Source organism: Myxocyprinus asiaticus, chromosome 4, assembly GCF_019703515.2.
Source record: "Myxocyprinus asiaticus isolate MX2 ecotype Aquarium Trade chromosome 4, UBuf_Myxa_2, whole genome shotgun sequence".
Lineage (NCBI taxonomy): Eukaryota > Metazoa > Chordata > Actinopteri > Cypriniformes > Catostomidae > Myxocyprinus > Myxocyprinus asiaticus.
Window position 1 is genome coordinate 10,814,037 of NC_059347.1, and position 18,422 is coordinate 10,832,458.

The 18,422-nt window shown below is 37.6% G+C and overlaps 1 protein-coding gene across 3 annotated transcripts in view; it reads right to left on the reverse strand.

Annotated features, from left to right (window-relative positions):
- The window catches only part of LOC127433944 (serine/threonine-protein kinase PAK 3), a 62,920-nt gene that overhangs the window by 13,430 nt on the left and 31,068 nt on the right, over positions 1-18,422 (reverse strand). For 2 of the 3 annotated variants that reach the window (XR_007895960.1, XM_051686334.1), the window contains exons 5-9: positions 17,534-17,571; positions 13,747-13,809; positions 4,983-5,135; positions 4,637-4,811; positions 1,887-1,950 (exon numbers count right to left, since the gene is read on the reverse strand). Coding sequence is in view for 2 of the 3 variants with exons in the window: in XM_051686334.1 (XP_051542294.1) it covers positions 1,887-1,950; positions 4,637-4,811; positions 4,983-5,135; positions 13,747-13,809; positions 17,534-17,571 (493 nt within the window). In the remaining variant the exon portion in view is untranslated. The remainder of the gene's footprint in view (positions 1-1,886; positions 1,951-4,636; positions 4,812-4,982; positions 5,136-13,746; positions 13,810-17,533; positions 17,572-18,422) is intronic. The other variant, XM_051686346.1, reaches the window with a different exon arrangement.

Consider the following 18,422-nt stretch of genomic DNA (forward strand, 5'->3'; position numbering starts at 1 on the left):
CACTCTCTCAGACACATATAAGTGTATTTCACTGCAGAGTTTAGGTAGGGGTCACCTGGCACAGGAAATCCTTCAGCCATACTGGCATCATCTGGGCATTTTCCTGGGACCAGCTCATTTACATGTCTATAGGTCTGCACTCACTCTGCTTTCATCAGCTTTAACTCTCTTTTACACACGCTCTCTCTCTCTCTCTCCCTTGCGCTCTCTCTCTCTCTCTCTCTCTCGCTCTCTCTTTCTGCCAGTGCACCAGGCCACACATTATTATCAGGGTGCATGATTAATAGAGCAAGACTGCAATGGATCAGGTGCATTCAGGTTAAAGTCACACAGAAGCATTCTTGGACTGATCCTGGAGCAGTTTGCTTAGTATACATGGACTGCCAGCAACTGACAAAAATATGCACTTGAGAACAAGGATGATAGAACAAGGATAAGATAAATAAACACGTATGTGTGTTAAATTACAGTAAAGCTACTCCACTTTACTGTGAAAAACCAGTACTGGACAGGCAGATAAAGAAAACAATGGGCAGGAAAATAAGGAATAGTTTTCCTGAAAGTATTACAACTGTGCCATCATTTACTCACTTTCTTCTGCTGAACACAAACAAAGATTTTCTAGAGGAATATCTCAGCTCTGTAGGTCCATAGGGACAAGTCCAAAACTTTAAAGCCCAAAAAAGCCAATAAAGGCAGCATAAAGGTAATCCATATGATTCCAGTGTTTAAATAGGTATCTTCAGAAGAGATATGATAGGTGTGGGTGAGAAACAAATCAATATTTAAGTCCTTTTTAAATATAAATTATCCTCCCTGCCCAGTAGGTGACAATATGCATAAAGAATATGAATCACCAAAAACAAAAGAAAAAGAACTCTTAGGAGAGAAGAGCGCTTAGAAGGTCTGTTTGAAAGTTGAAAAAAGGGCTTAAATATTGATCTGGTTCTCACCCATACCTATCATATCACTTCTGAAGACATGGAATTAACAACTGGAGTCGTACTATATGGACTACTTTTATGCTGCCTTTATATGCTTTTTGAGCTTCAAAAGGACTAGACCCCATTGACTTGCATTATATGAGCCTACAGAGATGAATATTCCCCTAAAAATCTTCATTTGTGTTCAGTACAAGAAAGAAAGTCATACACATATGGGATGGCATGAGGGTGAGTAAATGATAAAAGAATTAAAATGTTTGGGTGAACTATCCCTCTAAATTTCTCTCTGATGCTCACAAATAGCTATCATATGGCTTCAGAACACTGAAGGTCTCCATTCACTTTCATTGTGTGGAAAAGAGCAGCCAGAACATTCTGCCAAATATCTTCTTTTGTGTTTGACAGGAGGGGAAAAATCAAGAAGACTTGGAATATAGTGCTTATGTTGCATGGACCACTTTTATATACTTTTAATGGTGCTTTTTCATAATTTTGCAGCCTCAGCCTCAGCAACAGCCCAAGTTCACATTATCTTTCATTGAATGGAAGCAAGCAGCATTTTAACATTCATCCTTCTTTTGTGTTCCACAGAACAAAGAAAAACATACAGGTTTGGGATTTGTATTTCTGAGTGAACTATTCCTTTAAGAGGTGGTCAGCTGCCAAACTCAAAGCAGACTCTCCCATTCTCCCCTTCTCTTTGGCCTGTAGCCACAGCTGGATTAAATTTTCATTTGCTTCTTTGACATCTCTCTCTTTCGTATCCATATGACTCTTGTGCACGTCTGTGACCCACCCCAGATTTCTCCCCTTCTCTGTACAAGCTTCTCTCCTTTCTTGATTTTCTAGTATCCTTTTGTTTTTGTGGTGTGAAATGAGAAGCGAGGTGTTCAGCTGGGTGGGAAAGTGTGTGTAGTAGAGGATGATTGTAGATAGACTTACCCTTGCCCTATTTTCTCAAAACGTGTGTATTTCTTCTTGGGATCGCCAACACTAACAATGCTTCCTAGAAGAAAGCAGAGAGCTCTGTAAGATTATATACACACAGGAGCAAATCTATGCAGGTGACCACTGTGGAGTGATGCATGCTGGTAGTTGGCTCACAGTCCATGTAAACGTTGATGCTTGTGAATGACACAGACAGGTTTGTGCATCTGTTTGTGTGTCGCTTGCAGAGTAAGAACAGTAATCTCTGTCATTTGTAAGGACTGTAATCTCTGTTTCAGTATTTAGGACTGTCAGTAATCTAAATCACGTGTGGAGTTAAATGGAAAGAAGACAGGGTTGAATCACAGAGGAGACCAGACCTACATAGTAAAAAAAAAAAATGTAAATAAAAAAAAAATCCTGTGTACAAGATTCATATCATAAATTGTTCATGCGAGAACTTGCGTTATTAAGAGCTAAAAATAGGTGCTTGTGTGACTACATGTGCCGCTATGAATGATCTTCTCTCATAGTGCTCATAGCAAGGTCAAAGGTTTTAATCTAAATTATTATTTAAAAAAAAAAAAAAAAACTATCATAGTCCTTCAGAAGACTTATCTCAAGGATTACGTTTCTGATGGACCTTTTTTAAGCCTGTTGATTTAAGGTGTTAATTAAGTGTGTTTAATTATGTAAAGAGTAATGCGTTAAAAAAAGGAACAATTAATCATGTGCCTGGACCGTAATATGGAACATTTCTACCATTGGAGCTATTCAAGCTTGAAGTACCACCTGTTTTCAGCAGGGGGCAGTAAGCAAAACTCCAGCTGTACAGACAATGTGCAGCTGTACAGAGAACAAACCACATTTAGGCTTGTTTGACACTAGTGACAGCACAACATGAGTGTTCTTGTGTTTAAATACAGCTGGACGTAGCGCAATTTCAAATTCAAGGGTCTCAAGACGTGTTTTTCTAAGTTTAATAATATATTTAACTTGACATAGCGACCTAAAAATGCTGTGTTTATGACGGGAAGCAACCAAAGTGGCATGCTCCAAAAGCGTCCGTCTGACGCATGTGTACATGCGTCCTTAGAAAAGCCCTTATAATAAATATATCTCCTGTGGAAATAAACAATATATTGCCTTCTATGCCCACTTTTTGTATTGTCTTATCAATAGTTTACTCATCTGCAACAATAATGTAATGAAATTTAATTGTATAAAGTATCATACTTATATATATACACACACACACACACACACATATATATATATATATATATATAAAATGATTTAAATAAAATTATTTAATCATAACATATTGAATTATTGTTATTTGAGGGGATTTCTAAACTGATATTAATATATGAAATTAATTCATTTAAATAATCTGCATATTGTAATGAATTATATTAACATTTTCAGTCGATTGACAGCCCTTTTTGGCTTTAAAGTGAGTCACTATCCACTGTTATTGTATTAAACAGCTGGCTTGCGCTATTCATTAAAACATCTACTTTTATGTTTTGCATAAGAAGGTCATTCAGGTTTGAAATAACATAAGGGTTGGTAAAGGATGACAGAATTTCCACTTTTAAATGAACTATTCCTTTTAGAATCACATCCTACTGGATAAACAAATTCCTTCAGGATTTGTGATCCTTAGATTACTATTATGTAATCTTTATCATAAATCTACTTGTATGGTATTGGAATACTGTCTTGCTACTGGACAGTTAAAGGAAATCACAGGGGGATCTATAAGAGCTTTTTCATTAAATTATTTAATGGGCCTTTGATCTAATTGGTATTTATAATAATACTATTGGGAACTATGTGTTCTGAAAGATCAGCTTTTATTTTTGTGCTATATTTTGTCAAATTCCCCCCAGAATCCTTTAGGATAACTTCCAAACTATGAGAGAAATTTCAAAAGGACTCTTCTTCACATACCTTTTTGTAACATAAAATATCTTAACATTTCAGATTTCGGAAGAATGCACCTTACTTCCACTGTTAATCGAAACAATATAAATCTTTATTTATTTTAAAGGAATAGCTTGCCCAAAAATGAAAGTTCTGCCATCATTTACTTGCCCTCATGTTGTTCCAAACCCGTGTGAAAAGGAAAGGACAAAAGGGAATGGAAGAAATGATGTAATGAAAGTGAATGGTGACTGAGGCAAACATTCTTCCTAGCATTTCTTAATATGTTCCACAGAAGAAAGAAAATCTTTTCCAGATTTGGAACCACATGAGGGTGAGTAAATGATGGCAACATTTTCATTTTTGGAAGAAATATCCATTTAAAGGTACACTCAGTTATTTTTTCTTCATTAAAAAAGTTTTACTCCTAAAGAATTGAATTGTAATTTTGAAACATATGTAGAAAATCATGAGCACTCACGTGAGATGAGGACTCTAGTCATATCAGTAACCAGTCATCTAGTCATATAAAAGCTGTTTTATTCTACATGGGGCAGGGGCACCCTCATGGGGGCTGCCATTTTAAATCACATGACCAGCTGAATACTACTCGCTTAATCTCAGTAACCGTCTTGTTATTGGACACTTTCACTCTTGGATTAAATTATTCCTGGCTGATTGTGAAAAGTGAATTTCTACAATGACATCTGTAACTGAAAACTATTGATTTTGAATGATGCTGCATCCACACCACTAGGTGTCACTGAAAGTCCAAGATGACAAGAGCAAAAAGTTACTGAGTGCACATTTAAGTCTATAACACAAGGCCCACATACTGAGTTTTTCCAGTATTTCCTCATCAGTCATCTTGGATTTCTTCCTTTGCCGGTCAGTGTGACGGTACAGCGTACTGGACGTGTTCTCCGGTTGGACCTGGGACTCTGGAGGGGTTGTGACCTCTTTGACAGGAGCAGGAGGTGCAGCCGGCTCAATGACAGAGCGTGTGAAGATCTGCAGACATAGAGATGAAGTGAAAGAGGGAAGGATGAGAACTGTTTCTCGAATAATTATAACTATATTATGGGCTAACTGACTTCATTTGCAGCCTTGCAAGCACTGCTGTTTCCAAGTTTTATTTATTTATATGTGTCTGACGACTACAAAATAAGTATGTGTACTAACAGATTTGGTGTGCTCCGGTCGTGGAGCGATGATGGGTGGGACCTCATCCTCATCGTCCTCATCATCTTCTTCGTCTTCATCCTCCTCTTCCTCATCTTCTTCTTCAGACACCGGAGGTGCAATCGGAGGCTCAGACACTGTCTTAGCACTTTGCTGCGTTCACACACATAGACATAAACATATGCACAGAATAAAAACAGAATTGAGTGTTCAACATGTATGAATATCAGATGCATCACTGTACTGCTCTTTTTGTAGCATTCATAACCAGCAACACTTTACATTTAAACAAGACCACGTCTTCTTAATATATAATTCATGTTGCACGGGTAGATCTACAGAGCGATTGTAAACAGCTCCTAATAGTCCATCCTGACGCAGAAGGCAGGACTTGTCAGAATACGGGTGGAAAAGCAAGCGAGTATTTTAAAGTTCTGAGCGCACACAGAGCGTGTGTGTACGAGGAGTGAGATCTTGCACATGCAAAAAAATAAAATAAAAAAAAGAGTGTAAGGAAAATGTCAGAATTCTGTGCAAATGTTAATATCAGCACACTTTCTAAGTTTATTTGAGCACACATTTTATTTTTGTTTTCTCAAAATTAATTCATCTTTGCAAGAGTTCAAGTTATGGGGAAAATTAGTTTTTGTGCACTCAAAATTTTGCATTTTTAAAATATCATCTTGCATCATACAAATAATATGGAACCATTTTTCTGCCAAAAGTAAACAAACAAATAGAACGTTTTGCAAACAAACACAATCTGCTTTGCAAAGAAAAACTCAACTCTCAAACAAACAGAAAGCGATTTGCAAATACAAAGGGCCATTTGAGAGAAAATGAAGAGTAGTTGTCCTGTACAATCTATTCTACAAATTGTACAGGATTGTCGAAGAAGTTGTTACTAAATATTACGTGGTAAAAACAACTTATTTTGTAGTAAAAATATGATAATTTCTGGTAATAACAAAATATGTAATGAATAACAATATTTTCTAGTAAAAAAAGATATTTTATCCTTATATTTTTATATTTTTTCCTGATCAGGTAAAACGAGAACGTTTCTACTAATAACGAGATAAAAACGTTCGTGGGCCGGGGCACCCAGTGACAGCGATCTCCCCACCAGTATCTGGGGGGGGGTGTATAACCGAATGCCACGGGGCCCCACTGAAGTGCGGGGCCGGGTGCGACCGCATCGGTTGCACCACCCTAAGGTGCTGAAATACAGACGAAACTTTTGGTAATATGTCCAGGAGTTTGTCTCATCAACATGAAAATAATGTGAAAATGCTGGCAAACGTGGAAATTGCACATCATCTTGTCTTCACACATATTAAACTTTTTGAACATATATTCAATAAGGGAAACAATTATGGCTTTGTGAAGAACAGGTTTCAGAAGTATTGATGCTAAGCTTCTTAGGAATTTATAAAAGTGGCCTGAGATAAACGCATTTAGCGTGACACTCGATTTTATCATTATAGTGGGCTCTTTTTTATTGAACCGCAGAATGAAAACTTTAAGACATTACAGACATTACAGCTTCATTTTTTGTTACAGCATAATTTTCTGTAAAGCTGCTTTGAAACGATATGTGTTGTGAAAAGTGCTATACAAATAAAAATGACTTGACTTGGCACTGCAGTCACCACTCCTTTGGTTGAAAACAGATGCACACAGATATACATTGATGGACCTCAGCATTGTTTTGAACTACATACACTATATTGCCAAAAGTATTCGCTCATCTGCCTTTAGACGCATATGAACTTAAGTGACATCCCATTTTTAATCCATAGGGTTTAATATGACGTCGGCCCACCCTTTGCAGCTATAACAGCTTCAACTCTTCTGGGAAGGCTTTCCACAAGGTTTAGGAGTGTGTTTATGGGAATTTTTGACCATTCTTCCAGAAGCGCATTTGTGAGGTCAGACACTGATGTTGGACGAGAAGGCCTGGCTCGCAGTCTTCGCTCTAATTCATCCCAAAGGTTCTCTATCGGGTTGAGGTCAGGACTCTGTGCAGGCCAGTCAAGTTCTTCCACACCAAACTCGCTCATCCATGTCTTTATGGACCTTGCTTTGTGCACTGGTGCGCAGTCATGTTGGAACAGGAAGGGGCCATCCCCAAACTGTTCCCACAAAGTTGGGAGCATGGAATTGTCCAAAATCTCTTGGTATGCTGAAGCATTCAGAGTTCCTTTCACTGGAACTAAGGGGCCAAGCCCAGCTCCTGAAAAACAACCCCACACCATAATCCCCCCTCCACCAAACTTCACAGTTGGCACAATGCAGTCAGACAAGTACCATTCTCCTGGCAACCGCCAAACCCAGACTCATCCATCAGATTGCCAGATGGAGAAGTGTGATTCGTCACTCCAGAGAACGCGTCTCCACTGCTCTAGAGTCCAGTAGCGGCGTGCTTTACACCACTGCATCCGACGCTTTGCATTGCACTTGGTGATGTATGGCTTGGATGCAGCTGCTTGGCCATGGAAACCCATTCCATGAAGCTCTCTACGCACTGTTCTTGAGCTAATCTGAAGGCCACATGAACTTTGGAGGTCTGTAGCGATTGACTCTGCAGAAAGTTGGCGACCTCTGCGCACTATGCGCCTCAGCATCCGTTGACCCCGCTCTGTCATTTTACGTGGCCTACCACTTCGTGGCTGAGTTGCTGTCATTCCCAATCGCTTCCACTTTGTTATAATACCACTGACAGTTGACTGTGGAATATTTAGTAGCGAGGAAATTTCATGACTGGACTTGTTGCACAGGTGGCATCCTATCACAGTACCACGCTGGAATTCACTGAGCTCCTGAGAGTGGCCCATTCTTTCACAAATGTTTGTAGAAGCCTAGGTGCTTCATTTTATACACCTGTGGCCATAGAAGTGATTGGAACACCTGAATTCAATTATTTGGATGGGTGAGCGAATACTTTTGGCAATATAGTGTATCTCCATAATAAGACACTTCATTCATTGATCTTCTGGTTTCAGGTCTAAGCACTGTGTATCGTAAAATAATGTCACCAACAATGTAAGATGATCTTTAAAGCATAAAATGCAATGTTACCACGAAACAGCCTTAGACATAAAGGTATTCAAATTTCTTTACGGTTAAAAGTGAGGATATATTTTTGTATTTGTTCAACAGTCCTGTAGAATTTGTAGAATAGATTGTATTTATTTGTGAAATATGATGTAGGCTCATACGAAACAATTTTTTTATATTTGTAAAACACAGCGCATTTGTTTGTTAAGCCAGTGGTACAGGACAACTGCTCTTCATTTTTTCTCAAATGGCCCTTTGTATTTGCAAATTGCATTCGGTTTGTTTGAGAGTTGAGTTTTTCTTTACAAAGCAGATTGTGTTTGTTTTCTTTTGGCAGAAATATGGCTCCATACTAATATAACGGCATAGATCTACATGTAATTCTTGCTTCAGCTGAAGTAATTTCAACATCTAGAGGGTGACAACATAAACACTGCCGACCTGAGTGGAGTCCAGAAGTGAAAGCAGAGGTGCATGGCGTCGATCAGAATGGAATACAAACTGAACACTGTGCAGTATACATAAATACTGTGCAATATACACTGTGTACTGCCGACTATTTTTTAAAAACTGTAAATGAAACAGAAGAAATTACTCCACAATAAACATCTCAAGGAGTAGGATGCTTTGTTGTTGTCACATGACCTTGTCATAATACGTTTGAGTGGCATCCAGTTATCATCTTTGAAGTAAAAACTGTTATTTAAAACTTTTAATCCAGTGTTGTGTAAAAATATCCTTACTTTTGGCAGTCTTAACCAATAGTGGGTCAAAAAAAGAGATGTTAAAAATTGTGAACTACTTCCGGTGTGCTTTGTTGTATACTGCACATTTTGGCAAATGTAGTACAGTAGGTCATCTAAGTCTGCATACTGAAAATGTGCATACTATACACAGTATACACACTATTTGCTGCAGGAATAGCAAGAACAGTATGCAAGTATGCTCTTCTGAACATAGCCACTGTTTTCTGTCTATGTACATTCATGTATGTAATTATAACATTTACAGACAACATTCTGCTGCTTTTATTATAACATTTATTGACAATGGTCTGTTAAAGAACTGCGACGTTATCTCTGCTAAGTATCTGCCCTACTTTTGTGAAAGTTCATACTGTGAACTGCAAAATTCTTACAAACCCTTAACACAGTTACGTTGACAGCACTGAAATGACTAAACTGGCCCCTTTCAAAGAAGCAATTCAGAACGCTTGTTTAATTCAAATGCATTGCAATTTAAACATCCAAGGCATTTGAAAACAAATCATATTGCTTCCTAAACTTTGCACATTGGTAAGAGTTAAAAGAAGCACTATGCACAACAAGGAAACCTGAGCTAAAACCAGCTTGAAATCAGCAGCCTTGTGTAAAGGTCAGACTCACAAGATTAAGTATCACATGCATTTTCATATTTGTCTCTGCCAATTAGCAACTGGCATTCATCCTACTATGATTCTAAACCTGAAATATAAGGAAGAGATTGAGTTTCCGGAGGAGTCTAGCACCTGGAGGTATGAGATGGATGGTGGAAGATAACAGACACACATACACACACTTGCATGCATGTAGCACTGTTGGTGTGGCTATGTATGTTGTCATAATGAACTGTGGTTAAGGAAGTACTGTATTTAATAAGGCAAGCAATCTAGCAAGCAATTTAAGCAGAGCACTAGTGCGAAAGCCTTCAAATATGAGAGGGAAAAATAGGAAAGTGCCTAAATATCTTCATCTTAAAGACCCCATGAAATCAAACTTGGTGTTCTTTGCAACCTGGTCTCATAGAATCACGTTACTATGCCTATATTTTATATATATATATATATATATATATATATATATATATATATATAATTTGTGGCTCGCTGTATGTACTTTCATGATGAAATGAACACTAGAGGCCCTAAAACAACGACTTTTATTACCTTTTACACAAATCATGAGTAAAACTGCAGATAAACAGTTTATAAACACTTTTCGCCTTCACACAATGCCATCTTATGACAGCTTGTAGCAGGGTGAGCAAGAGACAGACCCAGTGGGTGTGGCGTCAAGCCTCGGAGAGGCATTTATTGGAAACAATAATAAACGTAAAATGTCCAAAAGGGATACTAAAGTGTCCAAGGGGGAATAGTGTTCATAATAAAGGGGGAATCTGGCATCCTCATGGTGAACGGAGCTCCGTGAAAGGGCGGGGTAGTGTCCATAGGATAGCCCAGGCATGAGCTGGGTCAATCGGCCACTCACGCTCCCCTCCAAAGTCAACGGCACGAGGGGCGGAGGCATCACTGGCGGCCTGTCTTCCCAGGCCCGCGGCAAGCGTGAGGGGAAGGCGACCTGGCATCTAGCCCGTCGGCGGCAACGTGAGCTGTTCACCTCCGGCGGCTCATTATCGCATCCGGGGGTTCGAAGAACGGGTCCGGCAGCGTGTCCAGCTCTGGTCCTAGGCGTGTGAGGATGCCAGTGTGTGCACACGTGGAGATTTGAAGCCGGCTCCCTGAGAAGAGGTGCGCTCTGCCTTTTAAAGACAGCGGTGATGAAGCATTATTCCCATCAGGTGTGCTTCATCCACCGCTGACTAAACGAGACTTATTAATTATGCACCTCTTCTCACTCTCCCACCCAACTCCCGTCGTGAGCCTGGCTGAAGGGCGGCCCTTGAGGCGGGGCGACGATGACGAGCCGGAGGGGCGGATCATTCCGCCACACAGCTAAACACTTTTACTATAGCGCATGACATGTAAGACGACACATTTAAACTTTTGCATTACACAACCGACTATATTCACAAACTTATTCTTACTTAAGTTTGTGAATTACTTCTTACTTCTAATGCAAAGGACCGTGTTATGAGTTCCTTTCGAGCATGTGACTCAACACGTGAGCCAAAAGTGTAATCGAAACACCACAAAATGACACGGTTGCTTCTGTAATTATGTTTTTCATCTCACTTTTGCTTTTTATGACACTATCGGTTAGGTTTTGGTTTAAGGTTTAGGGTAGGGAGGTTTGCTTTGTTGATTTAAACCCTGAAAGCCTCATCTGTTTAGTGCCACACAGTGGACATTTCACCTCAGATCTGCCGCGATACATGAAATTAAAATAATATTACAAATAATTAAAATGCATTACATTATTGTGGTAGACGAGTAAAGCATTGATTAAAAAAAAAGGCTTAAAAATCCAATATATTGTTTATTTCCATATTATTGAACATAAGCCTATCATTGGCCTACAGTTCACAGTAATCCTTTTTTGCAATTGAATTCGTCAATCTGTCTTAAATAGATTTATAATAAGGGCTTTTCTAAGGAAGCGGTAATGTACACCTGTATCAGACGATGTTTTTTGATTGTCTCACTTTGGTTGCGTCATGACTTAAACATACCATTTTTTTTGTTCTAATGTAGTCTGAAACGTAGAAAAACACATCTTGAGATCCCTGCATTCGGATTTGCGCTACATCAAGCTTTGTTTGAACGCAAGAATGAAACTCATCGACCGCCTCCCAATTCGCCTACTTCTGCTATGCCTTTAAAGTGTGCACTCTTTTTGTGAAGGAAAAGTATCTACTCTTTAGTGTGTAGCAAAAAAGGGTGCATACTATCACGTCATTAAATCGCGTCTTGAAACCAAAGACCCCTCAGTCGCATTGTTACATGCATTCTGTCGCCGTACACTGTCCTGTCAATCATCCTCATTTCATTATTACTATCATTCATTCATTATTCTTAATACATTTCAAATGCTTTTTATATTGGAAAAGAAACAGCACGTCGTTGAATATCTGTCAAGGGGTGTTTCGTGGGGAGAGCCGCTAATGTTTTGATATAATCATGCATGCATTTAATGCGAACCAAACTCATCTCTTTTCCTATCGTTATCTATATTCAATCTGTGATGTTCACAATGTGTTCCAGATTAAATATATCAAGGACAACAGTTACATTTAAAGTTAAAGGTGTGATCTTATGATTCGTCATCAACTAAAGTAAAGATCTTGTATTATATATTTAACTTAAATTTTATACCAAGGCGGAAAGACAGAACACATGAATGATATTGTACTGGATCACTTTATTTGTATATTTTTTTCCTTTGACAGCATCACATACTTTTTACATCATTACAACTGACAAAAATAAAACGAGAACAGACAGTTGTGTAAATTTGGATCAATTTCTGTTTGTGATAATTCCGTTTATATCAGATATGGTGCCGAGTGCTGACAATTTTTGTTAAAGATTATATTCGAGAAAGAAGCTCTAAAAACACACAAGAGCACCCACAAAAAGCAGTACAAATATAGTAAATGGGCATCAGAGAATGCATGATGGGAAAATGCGGATTATTAATCACTTATACCCTTTTCTGATCACTGTAAATGGAGACGCTTGATTGTTCGCAATTTAATGGGCCGATCAGCATCTTCGTCCAACAGCGAGAACAAATTATTTTCTCTTCACAGAGTTCAAACAAACTTACGTAACCTTTAATGTTGTTTTATGTTGTAAAAACATGATGTGAAAAAAGTGAAGATGTGCCAATTGTATTTCTGAAGCGAATGGTCAAACTCCTCCTTCGAGCAAGGGACTGTGGGTAATATTATCAGAAAAAGTGTTCACGAATCCACACTTTGGAAATCTACCGGAAATAGTAGACCATCCGGGAAATTTGGGACACTCATTTCCACATAATATGATTTGGGACAACCTAATTCTTATCTCGGGTACTGTTTAGGGCAGATTGGGATGCAGGGATCTTGTAGTGTTTGCTGTGGGTAAGTGTGGTTTGTTTTCTGTATAAGATGTGCATTGCTTATACAGCTGGAGTTTCGCTTACTGCCCCCTGGAGGAAACAGGCGATGCTTTGAGCTTGAATTGCTCCAATGGTAGAAATATTCCTTATTACGGTTTGTGGCCATGATTCATTGCATTAATCTCTTTAATGTGTTATTATTTATATAATTAATTGCACTGAATTAATGCTCAGCCAACAAAAACTTGTATAACTGAGTTATCTCAAAAAGATCAATCCAGGGCAGTTATTCTAACTATACAGTTCAAGTTATAATAAATAAAAGGCTAAATAATTTTTTACTATGTAAAATTTAAATGCTTAAAAATAATCTTAAATTTTTTTTAATCTTATAAACAAACTGTAATATTATTTCAGTGATAATTATGGAAAAATTATTATTTTTCTTACCCCTTAATTTAATAGGTAAAAAAAATAAAGAAATAAACATAATTAAATATATATTCTGTCCTTCCTCAACTTCCTGTTCCAAAAGGAAATACGTCAACACTTGGAAGTAATGCGTTCATCAAACCATTTCATGGGGTCTTTAAGTGTACATGTTGGTGTTTTCTAGACTAGCTTTGTGCATCCTACCAACATTAGTTATAGTGACAAGAATGTTCATTGTGGTTCAGCTTCAGGTGAGAAATCCAACATCATTTCAGGGACAATACTGAGATGAGCTCATTCAAGCTTCTCCATGTACATCAAAAAGAGTTTCCATAAGATCTATAAGATTATTAGCAGTGTTTGCAGCATTTTACAGCTCAATGCAGTACCGTAAGCATCATGCCAAATAATATTGTAGACCAGCTCTAGACTAGCGGCAGCACCGTAGAGGCATCAGCTTTGCCAAATAATGTGCTGCATCTTTAGTGGCGTACAGTATAAAGGTGAAGTTTTACCTTGTCAAATAACACGCTGCAGGTTCTAAGGCTGACAGGTGGCCCGGAAGACAGGAGACGGTTCTGAATGATGATAAGGTTGAGAACGGGAGGATATTTAACTTGACACAAAAAACCCATGAAGTAATCAAACACTACAAATGGACTGCAGAGAAGAGAGGACAGGAGGGAAAGTGTTAGGGGGCAGACAGAGGGAAAGGTTGGTTTGGGAGGTTCTGTATGTGAGGGGAAAGGATGAGGGTAAAATATAACTAAGAAAAGGCGTGAGAATCTTTGTGGTCTGAACATGGACATCCACTTTTCACCATTTTTACTGGTCGATCATTTCAGCTGTTAACTGTTGCAAAAATCATATTTATGAAGCTCAGATCTTTTGCCCCAGCCTTTCACATGAAGATTAGAAACATCCTTAAAATGAGACAAATTTATAAGAGGAGCAAAACTCCCTGAGATATTTAGACTTTGTCTTGCATTTATCTTGAACAGAAGCGTATTTTTTTCTTGTTCCATTGACAGATTTTTTTTTTTTTTACTTGTTTTAAATCCTTAAAGGGGTTAGGCAAAAGTCTCTCTAAGTTTGAGTAAATGTGTCTTTTTTTAAGAATGTTTAGATATTTTTTTACTGGAAATCAAGACAACAATACTGATTAAGAATAAATTCGCTAATGCAACACTTTTGTTACCTAGAAATGTATAATTTATCCCCTATGCTGAGTAATTTTATAAATAATAACAGTTTGGGGAGACTCTTTTTAAATGAATATTCCGGGTTCAAAACAATTTAAGCTCAATCGACAGCATTTGTGCCATAATATTGATTACCACAAAAATTAAGTCAAGGTGTCATGGCATAAGGAATCAAATTTTTCTTGATATTTTTACATATACTGTAAGAGGTCACTTTATTGTAAAGACATACTGTAAGTTTCAGAACTCAAAGCTTCCTCTCTAGACCAAAAAGGGCATTTATTGTTTCCACCCTGCAAAAACGACTCGTTTTGAAATCGCCTACATTGTGAAGTCACAGTGCGGTGTCATTTGCATAGTCCCTGCCTCCACAACATATGAAATCGTCGCGGCCGCTGAGTTGACAGAGAGAGAAAGCAGCTTCAACACTGAAAGTGGTACTATTGTAAGTGTAGTTTGCTTTTAACCAGCGAAAAGTGTAAAGTTAGGTCCCCAGACGTTGTTGTGTTCCCAGTTGTGGAAATATTGTATCTCTGAATAGCCTTCTAAAGGATCCCAATGTTAGGAATGAGTGGCTAATTCAAACATAGTACCTGAAAGCAACGTGGGAATAAATTTTTGGATTCTTTGGATTCATGGTAGAATTCTGAGAACCAAGGATTCAGGCTTTGCAAAGAAACTTGTATTGAAAGATGTAGCAGTGGCAACAATTTTGGACATGACAGTAATTATTGATCTGAGATTCAATTATTTAAATATAGAACACGGAGCGCAGCCAAAAACAATGGTGAAGTGTATGTTAGTAAGGCTGCCTGCTTTCTCATCTGTCTCGTTATAGTCATAATGTCCCAGATTTTGCCCAAAATGAATGCATCGGGACGCCCATTTTCAAATTTATCAAGGGAGAACCCCTCCACCGGTCGACCGGCGAATAATTTAAGGGTGATTTCCCAGTCGGCAAACATCGCTTATTTTCTGACACGGGATGCATATTGAAGCCGGAAGATCAAACAGGGGAATCCCCAGACGACCGTCCCTTATAACACTCTCCCTACAGCTTGATACACATTTATTAACCCTTCACATTCTCAGCTTGTGTTCGACTATTTTCGCTTTTTAAAAAGAATTACTTTATCACCAAATCTTGTGTATCTGATAAATACTGGGGCGAAACAGTTTGACGATTTTGTTCAGGTTTCTATTGTTATTTCAGTCTAACAACTGTTGTAGTTTGATTGTGTACTTTTCATAAACTGGGACATATCAATGATTGCCTGGACTGAGTGCTTTTAGGGGATTTCGTAATTAGCTTGCAAGTTTAAAATCTTTCATTCTTGGAAAATACAGTTCCACACTTGTGATGGCGGGAGGGCGTTTGCTTTTCAATTATGTTAGCCAATCATAACAATGGGCGTTTTTTTTTTTTTTTTTTTTTTTGTGCAAGAAACTTTAATAACATTAGAAGTAAACCTTTAAGGAAGGAAATAAAATAAAGAAAATATGCATGTCATTACCCCTTTTAAAAAAGGAAAACACCTTACAGTGAGGCACTTACAATAGAAATGAATAGGGCAAATCTGTAAACATTAAAATACTCACTGTTTCAAAAGTCTCGTCACAAGACGGAAACAATTTGTGTGTTAACTAGGGCTGGGAACCGAGAACCGGTTCTTGTTCAGAACTGGTTCCGTTCTCTAAAAAGTACCGGAATCATATAATCTTTGTGAATTTGGGGTCTGGAAACACACCTTTTACAAGAACTGTTCTAAATGTATTTCTGATTAGTTATAGCTGCTCTGTAGAAATCTGAAATGATATCATTATTGGGTAACAGACAGCAGAGGGTAGTAAATACAATAGGAATTGCATTTCTCATTTCCAAATAATTATTTTTAAAAAAGGTACTAAAAGAATGAATGGAATTGTTACTGGAACTGTTAAGGAACCAGAATCTTTAAGAGGAATCGGAACCGGAATTGCTAAATTCCTTACGATTCCCAGCCATAGTGTTAACATGAACAAAAACTGGCCCCCAGTCACTTCATTGTAAGTGCCTCACTGTAACCTCGATTTTCACTTTTGTTTTAAAGAAAAGCAGGGATGAGTTGAAATAAATTTTTGTGGTAATCAGCATTATGCTACAAATGCTGTCGACTGAGCTTAACTTGTATTGAACCCAGAATATTTCTATAAGAGTGTGATTTATGTAGTAAAGCTATTCCTGTCAATTGCTTAAACTCATTCATCACCTGTTGAATAGGAAATATTCATTGAATAGTAAGTGTTGTTTTTACTATGTGGTAAAGTGTGTATGTGTGAGATGATGAGTAAAACAAACACAGACACATACCCACTTACAAACCAACCAGTCTACACCAGGATCGATGCCAGGGTCAAATTAAAGACATAACAACAACCCGAAAAGTTTAAAGGCTAAGCACGTGAAAGCTGAATCTTAACACAACTTTCAGGGTTAGTCAGGCCTGTCATAAACAGACAACCTGATTCTCAAACATTCTGATATGGAATTCCAGCCCTCAACATAACGCATGGTTCACTTTATAGTCCACATGAGGGAAAAATGAGATGTCCAGATTTACAGATTTACAACAGAGAATCTGAGTCAGCTGCTGAGCCTGATGGAAAATTGAGTTGTTGTTCAAAAAACTTAATTTAAAAAAAAAGTTTACCTCCTAATAAGCAGTATGTTGCCTGCCCACACCATCTTTGTTTGTGAGAGTTAGTATACTGGTTTTAACCATTGCTACAACCAGCCTAATATGGTTTTCTAGCAGTTTCAAGCTGGTCATTTTTGATCAGTGGAGGACACGGCAATGACAGCAACATCAGAAGCACATGCAGGTGATGGGACAAAGAAACAAATCGGGAAAAGCTTACAATATAACCACAAGCAAAAGATTGAGCCTCATGAATTCTTTTGTTTTAATGAATCTTTAGTAAGTGCTAGTAATGGTTTTGCTTGTGGGAGGTAGAAATGGCATCACTGGAAGGTGCTTGAATCATGGATCATTTGATTCATTAAGATGTTAGAATCAAATTTCAAATTGGGAAACAAAATGAGAAAAACAGAGTAACTCACCAGAGTATTGGCTGCAATATAACCATGAGCGGATTTATCTGGAAGCATAAAAACAACTCCATTAGTCCTAGAGAATTTTACTTAAACAAAACGTATAACCTGTGATTCTTCATGAGACATATCTCTTAATGTAAAAGGGCAAAAATGCCATTTAAAAGTGGGAAAATCCCCAGATATTTACAATGTAGTGAATTCTTTTATAGGGACTGGCCAAGCATATAAAATTTCTTTTAACAAAATAAATTGTAAACTGTGTTTTGATGTCCGGTGCACTATTATTACAACTACTTTAGTATTTGATGATGATTTGATTTTATATTGTAAGTGATTTAAATTTTGAAACTGTAATAAATTGTAAACTACAATAAAAAACCCAGTAATTAATTGTTCTTTTTTCAATTAATAGATTTAAAGGAATGTTCAGTGTTGAATGCAAGTTAAGCTCAGACAACAGAATTTGTGGCAAAATGTTAATTACTACAAAATATAACTTTGACACGCCCCTCATTCATTTAAAAAAAGTAAAAATCACAGTTACAGTAAGTCACTTAAAATGGAAGTGAATCGATAAATGCATCATATCGCACAGTTTCAAAAGTATAGCCACAAGATAACAATATACATGTTAACATAATTTGAGTGTGATAAAATTGCTTACTAACCTTATCTGTGTAAAGATATAGGCAATTTTACAGCTTTGTTGTCATGACGACATGACCCTGTAATCCTGGTATTGGATATAACTTTACACATAATAGTTTGTATGTGATTTTATCATGTTAAAATCATGTTAACATGAACAATATTTACGTTGTGTGGCTACACTTTTGAAACTATGTGTATTTTTAATAATAATAGACTGGCCCCATTCACTTCAGTTGGAAGTGAC